This window comes from Dermacentor silvarum, chromosome 7 (assembly GCF_013339745.2).
Source record: "Dermacentor silvarum isolate Dsil-2018 chromosome 7, BIME_Dsil_1.4, whole genome shotgun sequence".
Classification (NCBI taxonomy): domain Eukaryota; kingdom Metazoa; phylum Arthropoda; class Arachnida; order Ixodida; family Ixodidae; genus Dermacentor; species Dermacentor silvarum.
In genome coordinates, this window is record NC_051160.1 from 59,007,251 (window position 1) to 59,021,795 (window position 14,545).

Consider the following 14,545-nt stretch of genomic DNA (forward strand, 5'->3'; position numbering starts at 1 on the left):
TGAAACACGAAACTCCTGAAACACGAAAACATGCGTTCAAAGAGTGCACCCCGGCCAAAGCGGTTTGGAAATTGGCCACTGCCAACTTACAAGTCGAAACTGTTAAAACCAGAAAAGATGAAATCATTTTTCGATAAGTTACAAACGATTACGATTATGTTTAATCTTTGGAAGAGGAGAGGGTTGACGGAAGGCAAAAGAAAACCACAGAAAGCTGTTCATCCGGTATTAAAAAGCACGAGAATCTGAATCATTAAATACTAAACAAGGAACTTGCAATAAATGGATTAGACCGTTTCTTGATGAAGTGGCATACACGATTTGGATAGTAATAAAATATACGCTGGAATTTCCTGTCATTCCTTATTAACTCGCCAGATTTCTCCCTACTTCCGCCAACCTCCCCCTCGTATGGAAATCGATTGAATCCATGTGAACCCACAATGAGTGCTCTATCATTACCCACGGGGAAGACAAATTGTGGAAAATAGTTTGTACATATAGTGTTTGTATAAGCAAATCAAAACTGATGTAGAAAAGCGGGGATGGTGTAATTCCTTCCGTCCTAGCAAACGTGTAATCTAGTGACATGTATGCAAATTGGAAACGTATGTAAAAACACGCAAAATTTCACAACAGAAGTGTTAAGGAAGTAAATAGTCTCTGGTATTGTACATTCCTCAAAATGTAAACATTGTAAATAGATTTCATGCAAACCCCAAAAGTGAAATTTGTACAACGCTGTAAGTGCAATCCAATGTGTACATGGATAATTTGTGTATAAGTGATAACACGTCAATAAACTTCTCCTTATGTAGTATCTGTTCTTATCAGCTTAATATCTGATACGGGTCCTATTTGGACCCAAGATATTAAACTTATTTTTGGAGTGGGGTGGAGTGCTCGAAGCTCGCTTCACCTTCGCCACAGGTTGGCCCGGTATTGCACTTGCCTCTGGGATCGGCCCACTCACCCTCTACGGGGGTGAGAAAACCATAATCAAAAATCATACTTTTAGCCCCTCACATAGGGTATCTTGAAGCTAAACATTTCGACAGAATTACCTGTCTGATTGGGAAAATTGATTAAGACTTAGAGATTGACTCCAACCAAATAAGGAAATTTACTAGCCCGACGTTTCGGAACCAATTCGGCTCCTTCTTCAGGAGGTATTCTTCCGAGGTGGCGGTGTGCCGCCCTTAAAAGGTCCATCGTAAGAAAGGAGAGGAAGGGGGGAGGGGGGGGGAGAGAGCGTCAGGTGGGGAGACACTTGACGGGGCGCCTGTTCTCGACAGACGAAAGAGGTGGTGGTGGGGCTTCGGCGTCGCTGGTCGGCTGGATTGTCCGATGCTGGGAATGCGTTGACGAGGGGCGGGGGGGACGAGTTGTTTTGGTGTTGCTGACCTAGAGCGGGGATTCCTTGCTTCCCTTCGTCGCGTCTGCAAGGCCATGAATATACAAAGAAGGAAGGATGCCCTTCACGCGGCTTATATTACCCGCCGTGTTCTGAATGTGCCACGACTCCAGTAGCAGCCTTTTTCGCCAGTTTGTCTCTGTTTGAAGGGTTTGGGTTTCTTGGAAAGAGATCTTGTGGTTGGCGTCTTCGGAATGTTCGGCGACGGCGCTGCGTATTCGGTTGAATGTTCTGACGTCATTTTCATGTTGTCTGTGTCTTTCTTTTAGACTTTTTGTTTTCCCCGATGTACGACGCCGGACAGTCGGCACAGCTGATTTTATAGACGACGCCTTGAGCTTTTTCTTTTGGTGGACGGTCTTTTGGTTTAGGAATGAGGATATTCAAAGTGTTCATCAGTTTATGCGCGACTTTGAGGCCTTCTTTTTTCAATATTCGGCTGAGAGCTTCGCTGGTACCTTTGACGTATGGGATGGACACTCGTTTTTGTGGTCGAGGGGGAGTCAACGGTTGGAGGTCTCGTAGTTTGTTTTTTCTTTTTTGTTGTCGGGTTGTTTTTCGAATGAATTCCGTTGTATAGCCGTTCCTTTTGAGTTCGTTGAGAACCGTTCTCCTTTCTTTCTTTTGATCTGATTCCAATGTGCAATGAGTTTCGACTCTTTTCAATAAAGAATTTACGACCGATGCCTTGTGGTTTTCCGGATGGTTGGATGCGAAGTGTAGGTAGCGGCCTGTGTGGGTTGGTTTTCGGTAGACTGAAAATTTTAGATTGCCGTTGGTTTGTGTTACTTGTACATCTAGGAAAGGTAGCGATCCGTTTTGTTCGCGCTCCGACGTGAACTGTATATCCGGGTCTATGGAATTTAAGTGGCTCTGCAGGTTTTCGACTTGCGACTCCTTCACGATACAGAAGCAATCATCCATGGACCTAAGGAAAACTTTTGGCTTCGGGGAAAAAAAGTACTCAGAGCTCTGTCTTCGATATTTTCCATAGTTAGGTTAGCCATGGTGACGGAAATTGAGGCCCCGATGGGAGTTCCTTTCACCTGCTTGTAGTAGCTGCCTCGGAAGGTGAAGTAGGTATTTGATAGGCATAGCTCGAGAAGGCGGCAGATCTCGTCTACACTCAAGGGGGTTCTCTCGTCGAGTGTGTCGTCGCGTTCCAGGGCGTCCCTTGTTGCGGATATAGCTAACTGAATGGGTACTCTGGTAAACAAAGAGATCACATCAAAAGAGACCAGGCATTCATCATCTTCGAGGCGTACATTTGATATGAGCTTGATGAAGTTTTCGGGGTTGCGCACGTGGGATGCTGTCCTTCCGGTGATGGGTGACATAATCTGGTGCAAGTATATGGATAGTGATCGAAGTGGGGAGCATCAAAAGTCTACGATTGGCCGTAAGGGGATTCCGGGTTTATGGAGTTTTGGTAAGCCGTAAAAGGCTGGTGCGGACCCGTTCCTGCGCATTAACTTTAGATAAAGATTTCGAGAATTTGAGAAAGACCCAATCCGTACTGAATAAGACGCTGGTCGAAATTTTCCGAAACCACCCAAATTCTCGAAATCTTTATCTAAAGTTAATGCAGACGTCGATGCAGACTGTAATTCCCGCTAAATTTAAGTGTTCAAAGATGCGTCGCCTGTTACAGCTTGTTTCGTGAATAAAGTATAACTGGTTACGTGTAATTGGTTACTAAAAAGTGATTGAATTACAGCGAGCGTTACTGAGTCAAAAAGAGTTATTTATCAATTACAACACTACCAAAAATATAATTGATTAGAAGTAATTAATTACGTATCATTCGTTACGTTCAAGTCTGGCGCAGGCAGATTAAAAATCACAGCATATCCACGGGGTGAATGATGATGAGTGGGCGAAGCTCCGGAGGGAATGATCGGTAAACCGTGAATCTTCCGTGTAATTCGCCCAGTCGATCATCATGTAAAGACGTGAGAAACATTGTGTGTATATATACAAAATCAACTTTATTTGTTCTTAGACGATGGATGGCTTGCGTTGTCCCTTCATTACGACGGCTTTATGGTCCGTGAAATGAAGGGAGAGCGGTTCCTGTATGGGTTGCAGTGGGCAATTTGCAAATACTAGGTCTATGCATGTTCCTCGGATCGTGGTAGGTTTCATATGGTCAAACGATATACAACTGAGTGCATATCTAGAAGCCATATGTTGGATAAGCCAATTGTTCTCAATGATGATTGTTCTCAATGATGTCCTCAATGTTCTCAATGATGTCCACGTTAAAGTCCCCAACTACTACAAATGGTCCATTCTTGTACTTGTCATGATTTGGTAACACAGTGTCTATGAATGTCTGGATGTTCCCGGTGGACAGGTTGGGTGCGAGGTTTGTTTATGGTCGCACTAAATCGAACGATTGACTTCCACCAATGACACGCGCCATATGTGACGTCATTCCTATTTTATAACATCGCCCTTCATTATAATTGCACCATCTCCCGCTTAAGGGGACGCTAGCACAAATGCGTTAGAAACGTGCAGTACTCTCTAGTAAGGGGGAGAGGCCACAGCGTCTTACGCAGTCGTTTACACATGCCGGAACGTGCACCGCGTTTGCCGACGCCATCACACGACTGCTGAGAGAGTATAACCCCCGTATTCATAAACGCTCCTCGACTTGAACTTGACTTGCCACCGCCTTCAACGCGTTTCGAACGCGCTGCCCAAGGCGGTGGCAAGTCAAGTTCAAGTCGAGGAGCGTTTATGAATACGGGGGTAAGGCGGAGAGGCCACAGCGTCTTACACCAGCTTCTTACACGGGTCGTAACGCGCTAGCACAAACGCGTTAGAAACGCGCAGTCTTTCGTTAATGTTGGGTATTTATTGTCATCGTGGTGTGTGTGTCCATGTGCGCTTCGTGGCGTAGTTGGAGTGGACTTCCGGCCGCGCTAGCGAACGGACGTGTTTTTTCATGAGCTCCGACGGAGCGGCGATAGCGGCCAAGCTCGGCCGCGGTAACAGGTTATCGGCAATGGAAAGCGAATACCAGGTTGTTCTGCCCAGTTTGCCTACAGGTCGGTTCGTTTTAAATACCGTGTTTTTGCACGCGGACGTCAAGGCTCGCCCCTACAGGGTAGAAGACTTCCGCGACGCTCTGGCCCAGTATTCGGTGCTCCCCGAGGTAGTTGCCTTGGGGGCGTACCGTATGAGCCATGTGTGGGCGGTCACCTTTAAGGACGCTGAAGCGGTCAGGAAGTTGGTCAGCATCGGTGAACTGCAAGTTAAAAGCAAGCGCTGTATCGTCATCGACCCGGCCAACAGGGACGTCCGAATGCAGGTACACTGGTTGCTCCACAGTGTGCCTGACGAGGACGTGCGCCTTGCCTTCATGCCTTTCGGTAAAGTCGCCGACATTGTCAGGGAGCGTTGGCGGGCCGAGGGATTGACTGACAAAGGGTCTACGACGAGGCTTGTGACTCTGAAGCTGAACGGCGGAGTCAAAATTGACGACTTGCCACACCAGCTAAGTGTTTCCGGTGAGCTCGCCCTCGTCGTTGTACCGGGCAGGGCTCCGCTCTGCCTTCGCTGCCGGGGAACGGGCCATATCCGTCGCGAGTGCCGCATCCCGCGATGTGGTGTTTGTCGGCGTTTCGGTCACGAAGACGGCCAGTGTGAGCGAACGTACGCCAGCGTGACGGGGCCTGGGGGCAGCGAGGACACCGCCGACCTGCTCATGGACGAGGCAGACTTGGAAGAGGCGACGCCTCAGACAAACTCCCGTGAAGCACAGCCGTCTACACCGTCCTCTTGTCCGGAGGGCGAGCGTAACAAGCAGCAAGACGCCGTAACTTCCAAGGACCAGCACGAGCCCGCCAAAGTAGACCTCTCCATGCACCAATTGCGGAGCGAGTACGATGTGCTTGTTCTGCAGGAGGTGTACGCTGCTACAGCCAACCTGCGTCTTCCTGGATACGTGGGCTACACAGCAGCCTCACTTCATCATCACCAGCCTCCTCCATGATCGGATGAGACTCTTGCTGCTTCTCCTTCTCTTCCCTTCCTTTCAACATCTTTATCTCCTTTTTCCCCTTCCCCTGACGCTGCGCCGTGCTCCCTATTGGGCAGCAGAAATAAGCGTCATTTTTCTTCCTCAATAAAATCACTACTACCAGCACGAGCCCGCCAAAGGTGTTGACTCTGCATCGACTGGACGGGATACGCCACCAGATGTGCAGCCTCCGGTGAGCGTGACTGAATCCGTGGAGGAGTGCATGGATGTTTCGCGCGACAGAGCTAGCTCGATGGCCGGGAAGCGGGCGTATGAGAGGACGGTGGACAGTGAGCAACAGCGGGACGACGGTGGAGGCGGCGAGCCGCCGACAAAAACGCCAGGTGTGAGGCGCTCTCCTTATAGACCGTGACCTAACATTCCGGGCGAACCACTGCGGGTGGTGAATCCGCCTCCGTAGGAGATGTTCCTTACGGCGAGTAAATGGGGGGTGGGGTTGGGGTGGGTCAAAAATTGTCAAAAAGTGCAATGTGCATCACTTTTCTTGCGCTGCTCTCCAGACGCGACAGCTTTACGGCCGCTGGCCGGGTTTAGTTTCGCGGTGTCATCCTGTGAGGAAAATATGGCAATAAGTTTCATCTATGGTTTGTTCTTCGCAACGGACACCATTCGGAAGGGCAACATAATTTGCAGTCATGGCCCTGTTAACTGAAGCGACCTTGCGCGTAGCAACCCTGAATGTACGAGGGCCTAAGCGCTAGAAGGCGACAGTGCCAATTAAGCCGCTTACTGCTCGAAAACGATTTGGACTTGGTCGCAGTTCAGGAGACTAAAATAGAGAACCCGGAAGTAGCCGACCGAATGGTGTCCGTTTTTCGTCCTCATTTCAATGTACATTTTTGTCATGCTGTTCGTAGTTCTGGTGGTTGTGCCGTTTTCATACGTAACGACTTTTGTAGTTGCGTACAAAAGGTTGAGTCATGCCAATCTGGCCGCCTTTTAGTGGTGGATTTTAGTCTTTCGGGTGTGAGTTACCGCGTTGTGTGCGCTTATCCACCGAATGTTGAAAGAGATCGCACATTTTTTTTTAGAGGTTTCAAACGTACCTAAACTGTGATAAAGTGCTATTACTCCTAGGCGACTTCAACTGTGTTTGTGCAGCTGAAGATCGATCCAAAAAGAGCCGTATCCGTGATAAGAGCGCCGAGTTGTTATCGGAGATAGTACATGATCATGGTTTAGATGACATGGGCAACGTTTTTTTCCAATGGTACTCGCCCGATTTATACCCACTTTCAGCGAGATAGCCATGCAAGGCTGGATAGAATCTGTCTCAGCTGAACTAGTTGCGTTGTGCACCGCGTACGATGTGAAACCGATTTCTTTTAGCGACCATTGTTTGGTTATTGCCGGGTTTGGCAGAGGGCAGGCGAAAACACGTTTAAATTGGAACCTCTGGAAATTTAATGTGAAGCTCCTGGAGGACGAAAAGTTCGTTATAGTAGTGACGGATGAACTGGACAAGCTACGCGCTGCGCAGTCAACAAATCTAGCGGCCGAATGGGAGGAATTTAAGCAAAGAGTTAAAATAGCTGCCATCGAAAGAGGTAGTGCCCTCAAGTATAAGCAGAACCAAAGTGAACGAGAGCTTCGCGAGCAGCTTGAATATTTTACTTGCATGGAAACATCCAGCCTGGTGTTTTTAAGAAGGAAATGAGAGACGTGAAGAGCCAACTGTAGCAAATTGACGCTGAGAAGTATAAGGCCGCGATAATACGGACAAGAGCAGAACAATTGTGGGTAGGTGAAAGACCAAAGAAGCGGGCGTTGTCTGATGAAAAGAGATATGCGTGCCAGAAAGAAATCAGTCAAATAGCTAGTGGCAACGATATGACGTCGGATAGGAAGGTGATCATGCGCGTGATAGCTGATCATCTTACTGAGCTGCTTGGACAACAAAGGAACATTATGGAAGGGTTCCGGGAGAGATTTTTACTGTTTATGCCGAAGCTGGACGATGACGTTAAAGCACGTTTGGAAGAGCAGATTACTCTACGGGAAGTCGAGGATGCAATCGGCGACTTGACGCCGGGCAAAGCGCCCGGGCTCGATGGCCTTGGGGCCGCCTTCTACAAAGCCTTTAAAGGTAGGGTCGCTCCCTTGTTGCTTAATGTTTTCGCTGAAGCTTATGACAGCAAGTGAGTTCCGCTGTCTTTCAGAAGATCACACGTTGTGCTGATACCCAAAAGTGATGACCCGGAAAAACGTCTCTCTGTGGGTTCTTATCGTCCGATCAGCCTCACTAACGTTGACTATAAAATACTTATGAAGGTATTAGCCAGAAGGCTCCAGGGGGTTATTACAAAACTGATAGGGCCACATCAGACTTGTGGTATTAAAGGCCGCAGCATAGCGACAAACATACACGTAACACGAAGTGTGCTTGAATGTTGTGATGTTTTAGGCGAACGCGTGGCAATGATGCAGCTTGACCTGGCAAAAGCTTTTGACCGTGTCTCGCACGAGGTTTTATTCGGCATTCTAGAACACTCAAATGTTGGCCATGTAATACTAGAAGGCGTAAGAATGGCGTACACGGACTGCACCACGCGTATTATAGTCAACGGTGACCTTACGGAGAGCGTGAACGTTCGCTCCTCAGTGAGGCAAGGATGCCCTTTGTCACCTTTGCTGTTCGCACTTTATCTCGAACCGCTCTGTTTGGCCATTGACCACAGTGAAGCTATTACGGGCTTCAGGCTGCAGACAGCACACGTCAAGATTTTGGCTTACGCAGATGATGTTGCCGTATTCTGCTCGGACAGTGAGAGCATCAAACAAGCCACTAATATCGTTTGTGATTTTTGTGACTGCACCGGTGCCCAAATAAACTGGGATAAGAGTTACGGGTTTTGGCATGGCGACTGGAATGTCACGCCAGAGCACTTCTCTCGCTTACGTTGGTCGACAACTCCAACGCGTTACCTAGGCGTGCCACTTGAATCTTATCGTGAGCCAGAAGCGTACTGGTCTGACCAGGCGCAATGCGCGAAAGAAAAGTCTACTGCGTGGCAAGGCAGGCAATTGTCTATTTTTTCACGGGCTACTGTCTGCAACATTTTTCTAATTTCGAAAATCTGGTATGTGATGAATGTGTTATGTGCATCCCGAATTAGCATACAAAAACTCCACCGTGTTTTTGCTGTTTTTATTTGGGCATCCACCTGGGAGCGGACTAGCCGAACGAAATTGTTTCGCCCTGTTAAGAAAGGAGGGCTTGGTCTTGTTCATTTGTTTTTGAGACAGGTTGTGTCACGATTTGTGTATTTACGGGATCAAAATCACCAGTTCCTCCGTACTGTCATGCAAATGAGGCTGCGGCGACTACTCCCGGAACTTATAGTGTCGTCGCGTGAAATGATTAACGGTTCTGTAACCGGGTACCTACGCGAAGTGGTTCTCTCGTTCAGGTTGCTGAACGCACGATTTTCTTTAGAGTATTTATTTAATGTTAGGAAGGAAAAACTATATAAGGACCTAGTGGAAAACATGCTCCCAGAGCCCTTGTACCGTATCCCACATAGCGGAGGCCCAGGACAGGATGTGCTCAAACGAGTAAAGAAAATGCCTATACAACAATCAGTTAAAACCTTCTTCTTTCAGTTGCACACGAACACACTCGCTGTTAAAACCTGGCTTAAAGATAAAGGCATCTTTGTACCCTGGACTACTGACTGCTCCTTATGCAAGAAACCAGAAACGATCGAGCACGCATTTCTAGATTGTTGGGACCCAATCTTTCACTGGGATGTGCTTCAGCGCACATTAAAGAAACAATTACCCCTTGACCCATATGGCATTCGTTTCTTGCCGGTAGACGTATCCGAGGATATTCCGTACAATTTAATCATGGTCCTGGGACTCCACGCCTTGTGGAAAACGAGAATGGAATATCGGCATGCTGATGAAAATGTACGCCCTGTTCGCGAACATTTTATCGAAAGTGTTGTGCGTGTGCGAGATGTGTATCGTTCTCTAGCCGATCCACCAGACTGGATCCCTGTATTTGATGTGTTCGCATGTATGAAAAGATTTTAATGCCACGCTAGCCAAAGTCTGGCTGCCACGTTTTATTCCCTGTAACGTGTTATTTCGGCAATAAAGAAAAAGTTGTCGCAGTTTCACCTGAAAGGCGAAGCATCAATTGCGATAGCAAACTTGTAGAGAGCTATACGGAGTAATGATATTAGCTTTATCAGCTGTATAAACTTGGACATGCAGCAGCATCGGCAACACGCAGAACTGTTGTCGACGCCATTGGCGTTTTGCCCGCGTTCTCTCAAAATGCGTGCGGCGTTGGTGACTGTTGCCGGAGCCTCTGATATAAATAGGCACTTCATGCCGCAGCTAAACGTCGCCTCCCTTCCCTCCCCCTCCCCCACGGCCTCTCGCGCTTCGGAAGAAGGCACGTTTGCTCTACATATGGTTGGCGCTGAGCCGTGCTCCCTCAAGGGCTGCAGAAGATAGCGCCAACCTTTCCCTTTCCCTCAAGAACCACTTATCATCATCTACATATGGTGATTGTAAAGGAGAAAAGAGACGCCTACTTCTGCAGCCCTTAAGCGAGCACGGCGCAGAAAGCGCGTTTGTTCTCCGCCGTGCGTTCACATCCCCGTGAAGACGCGCCCCTCGCAAAGCTTCGTGGCGTAGTGGTTAGCGCCGCGCGTTCGGAAGCGAGGTGTCCCTGGTTCGATTCCGTGCTACGGACACACTTTTCGGAATTTTTTTTTAGGGGCGAAGCTCCTTAGGGTGTGGGTCTGTCCCTCCTCTGTAGTATGTAGTAGTAGTGGGTAGCCACGTCTACTTTTATGAAAAAAAAAAAATTTGCGAAAGTTGTGTCCGTAGCGCGGAATCGAACCAGGGACCCCTCGCTTCCGAACGCGCGGCGCTAACCACTACGCCACGAAGCGCTTTTTATTGCGATAGCAATTATATGGACACTCCAAAGCAGATTTCTGCTGTCGGCGTCGCCGTCGCCGTCGCCGTGAGGTTCCGTATGACGTCAATGGAGATGAAAGCGCCGCCGCGCGCCACCGAACGCTGTATGTGCGAGTGAAAGGGCGCGAGGGACGCGCGCTTTCACGGGGAGTGAACGCACGGCGGAGAACAAACGCGCGTTCTGTGCCGTGCTCCCTTAAGGGCTGCAGAAGTAGGCGTCTCTTTCCTCCTTTACAATCACCATATATGTAGAGCAAATGCGCCTTCTTCTGACGCACGAAAGGCCGTGGGGGGGGGGGGGGGGGAAGGGAGGCGACGTTTAGCTGCGGCACCAAATGCCTATTTATATCAAAGGCTCCGGCAACAGTCACCAACGCGGCACGCGTTTATGAAGTGAATCGCGGCAAAACGCCGAACGGCGTCGACAACAGTTCTGGGCGTGTTGCCGGCGCGCTGCTGCATGTCCAAGTTTATACAGCTTCATAAAGCTAATATCATTACTCCGTATAGCTCTCTACTAAGTTGCTATCGCCATTGATGCTTCGCCTTTCGGTGAAACGGCGACAACTTTTTAAAATTTATTGCGGTCTTCGACATAACACAGTACATACAAATTACCACACACTCAAATAACGCAATGCACGCTGTTGGACAGAAAAGAATTAGAAAAAAAAAACTAGTAAGTCGTCCGTCCGTATAGGACCAACGTTGTCACGCTAAAATTCCTTGATGACTGTCAGAGGCTCTAGCCTTGACAGCCAATCCGGTACAGCCAATTGCATTTTCTGTTCTTCAATAAACCGATAAATCCATTCTTTGAAATAAATCCTCGCGGGCCTCGCGTCAGGATCACAGTGGTACCCCGCCACGGACTTTCGCGCGACGGAGTAAAGTCGCGTTTGCTCTCTATATATGGTGATTGTAAACGAAGAAAGAGACGCTTAATTCTGCAGCCCTTCAGGGAGCACGGCGCAGAACGCGCGTTTGCTCTTCGACGTGCGTTCGCTCCCCGTGAAAGCGCGCGTCCCTCGCGCCCTTTCACTCGCACATACAGCGTCCGGAGCGCGGCAACGATTTCATCGCTGTTGACGTCATACGGAACCTCACGGCGACGCCGACGGCAGAAATCCGCTTTGGGTGGGTGGGATAACTTTATTGTAAGGTCCTTCGGGCTACGGGGTGCAAGGCCCCATAGAGCGGGCTACTCCCACGTTGGGACCGGGAGTTTTAGCTCCCTGGCCGCATCGTGGGCTCGCTGGACGGCCCAGAGCTGTTCCGCCAGGTCCGTGCTGCGTAGTGCTTCTTGTAGCCTGGCGGAGTCTTGATTCTTGTTTACGTGGGTCCGACCACACGGCCAGAGCAAGTGATGTACGTCTAGTGTTCTAAGGCAATTTTCGCAATATGATGTTGTGTATAGCTCAGGCATGCAGTGATGTAGTCTGTTCTGCGTGGGGTACGTGTTGGTTTGAAGCATTCTGAAGGTGATGGCTTGAGGCCTGGTGAGCTTTTTGTGAAGTGTGCTGTATATTCTCGGTCTAGATAAAAGTGCTTTGTGACCTCGTTGTATGTGGAGGGGGGGTCCCGATTCTCGCGGGGATGGTCACGACCAGAATAGGTGGCGTCGCGGAGGGTTAGGTCTCGCGCGCTCCTGTGAGCCACCTCGTTGAGATTGGGAGGGGCGTCCTCGATCTTTCCGAGGTGTGCCGGGAACCAGCAGATGGTGTGATGCTGCAGCGGTGCGGATGTATTGATTATATGTAGTGCTTGTCTTGCAACGGCGCCTTTCTGGAAGGCTTTGACGGCCGAGCGTGAATCGCTGTAGACGTGGGTGGTGGTCGGGTCTGTGAGTACGAGTGCGATCGCGACCTGTTCTGCTATCTCGGACTTGTGGGTCTTGACTGTGAGAGCGTTTGTGACTTGACCTTGCTTACTGACCGTGATGGCAACGAAGGCCTGCCTGGACAGGTACTGTGCCGCGTCTACGAAACAGGCTTGGATCTTCTTATCACGTATTTCGCGCAGAATGAACGATCCGCGTGCCAGCCTTCTGGGTTGATGGTGCGCGGGGTTCATGTTGCGCGGGAGTGGGCGAACCGTGTAGGATTTGCGTGTGTCCGTCGGAACACTTTCATATAAATTCTCGATTGCTGTGGTGTCATGACCTAGTTTGGCTAGGATTTTTCTACTCTGTTTGGTTCTAGAGAGTCTTGACAATTGTGCCCGTTCTTGAGCCTCGGCGATTTCTTCAAGTGTATTGTGTACCCCCAGTTGCAGCAGGAGCTCTGTCCCGGTGCTCTTTGGGATTCCCAGTGCTAGTTTGACTAGCTTCCTCAGTTGCGCATTGAGTTTGTCCTTCTCCGCTACCTTCCATTTGTGCATGGCCGCCTCGTAGGTGAAGTGGCATAGCGCGAAGGCGTTTGTGAACTTGAGTAGATTTTCTTCCTTAAGGCCGTGTTGTCTGTTCGCTACGCGTCGTATCAGATTCATGGCGTTATCCGACTTTGTGGCGATCTTCGCCACAGTCGCGGCGTTAGAGCCGTTGCTCTCAATGAGCATGCCGAGAACTCCGATTTTGCTGACGTGCGGAATGGTTCCTCCGTCTTTTGTTCTGAGAGTAATGGCGTGTGTGTCTCTGATTTCGCTCTTTGGCTTGGGACCGCTTCTCGATGGGTTATAGACGAGGAGCTCCGACTTAGCGGGCGAACATCGCAGACCCGTGGGAGCGAGGTATTCCTCAATGGCGTCGATCGCTTGCTGTAGCGCGTTCTCAACTGATCCCAGGCTACCTCCGGGGATCCACAGCGTTACGTCATCTGCGTATATGGTGTATTTGACGTTCTCGATTTGATCCAGTCTATTGCCTAGGCCGGCTAGCGCAAGATTAAAAAGCGTCGGAGAGATGACAGAGCCTTGCGGGGTGCCCTTGCGGCCTAGTTTGAATTTCTGGGACTTGATTTCTCCTAGACGAAGGGTGGCCGTTCTGTCGCTCAGGAACGGTTTTGTATAAGCGTAGAGTCTAGTGCCGAGGTCGAGGTTAGAGATTGTATCGAGTATGTAGTCATGCGATAAGTTATCGAAGGCCTTTTCGAGGTCTGGCCCTAGGATTACTCTCGCGTCTCTCGTGTCTGCGTCAATGATCTCATGTTTGAGAAGTTTCATGGCGTCTTGGGTGGACAGCCCGGGTCTAAAGCCGATCATTGTTGCGGGGTAGATATCTTTCTTCTAGATGTTTTGAGAGCCTGTTTAGGACCGCGTGCTCGGCTACCTTGCCGACGCAAGATGTCAGCGAGGTCGGTCTGAGGTTATTGATGTTGGGCGCCTTACCAGGCTTTGGGATGAGCACGATGAGGGCCGTTTTCCAGTCTTCGGGTAGTGCTCCATTCCTCCAGATTTTGTTGATTTCCTCAGTGAGGGTTTCGATGGAGGTGTCGTCTAGGTTTCTAAGTGCCTTGTTAGTTACGCCGTCCGGCCCCGGCGCTGACTTGCTGTTTAGGTTCTGAAGCGCCGTGCGTACCTCTTCGGTTGAGAAGTCCCGATCTAGCTCTGGGTCGGCCTTGCCGCGATATGCTTCGGCGGTCGTGCCTCTAGCATTTTTGGCCAGCGGGAGGTACTTGTCGGCGAGACGATCAATGAGGTCATTTTCCGTGGTATTCTTGAGTTCTTCGTGCATGATCCTGTTCAGCGTGCGACCTTGGTCCGCTTTGGTTCTGGTTCTGTCTAAAAGGTGTTTAAGCAGGTGCCATGTCGTCCCGCTGTTGATGCGGCCGTCCGCAGCGTCGCACACTTCGTTCCATTGCTGGTTAGATAGTTGCGTGCAATATTCTTCAATCAGGCGGTTGAGGGAAGAAATTCTTTTCCTCAGCCTTCGATTGTGTCTTTGTTCTTTCCATCTTCTGGTGAGCGATTGTTTGGCTTCGAGCATGTGAGCCAGTCGGCTGTCCATGCTTTGAACGGGGAGATCTGTCTCTATTTCCTTTGTGGCCGCCTTAACGTCGGCCTTTAGTTGCGACGTCCATTGTTCGATCGATTCTTTGCCTGTTCGGCGTTCGTGTCTGAACTCGCGGAACTTGTCCCAGTCGACGTACGTCATTTTTCTGGGTTCTCTGGATGGGGTGTCGATCATTGTCTCAACAATGTGATGA

The 14,545-nt window shown here is 49.6% G+C and overlaps 2 protein-coding genes and 1 pseudogene across 2 annotated transcripts; 2 read left to right on the forward strand and 1 right to left on the reverse strand.

Annotated features, from left to right (window-relative positions):
• The first annotated feature begins 802 nt into the window (after positions 1-802).
• On the forward strand, positions 803-974 carry LOC119459847 (U2 spliceosomal RNA; annotated as a pseudogene).
• A 3,391-nt stretch (positions 975-4,365) lies between these two features.
• LOC125947130 (uncharacterized) lies at positions 4,366-5,417 on the forward strand. The gene has a single exon (XM_049671497.1). It carries the CDS (start codon positions 4,368-4,370, stop codon positions 5,415-5,417), a length of 1,050 nt encoding a protein of 349 aa, XP_049527454.1. The 5' UTR covers positions 4,366-4,367.
• Positions 5,418-8,087: 2,670 nt separating this feature from the next.
• On the reverse strand, positions 8,088-13,562 carry LOC119458898 (uncharacterized). Its single transcript, XM_037720758.1, has 2 exons — positions 12,063-13,562; positions 8,088-8,165 (listed from the first exon to the last, which is right to left on the reverse strand). Exons 1-2 carry the CDS (start codon positions 13,560-13,562, stop codon positions 8,088-8,090), a joined length of 1,578 nt encoding a protein of 525 aa, XP_037576686.1.
• Positions 13,563-14,545: the final 983 nt, after the last annotated feature.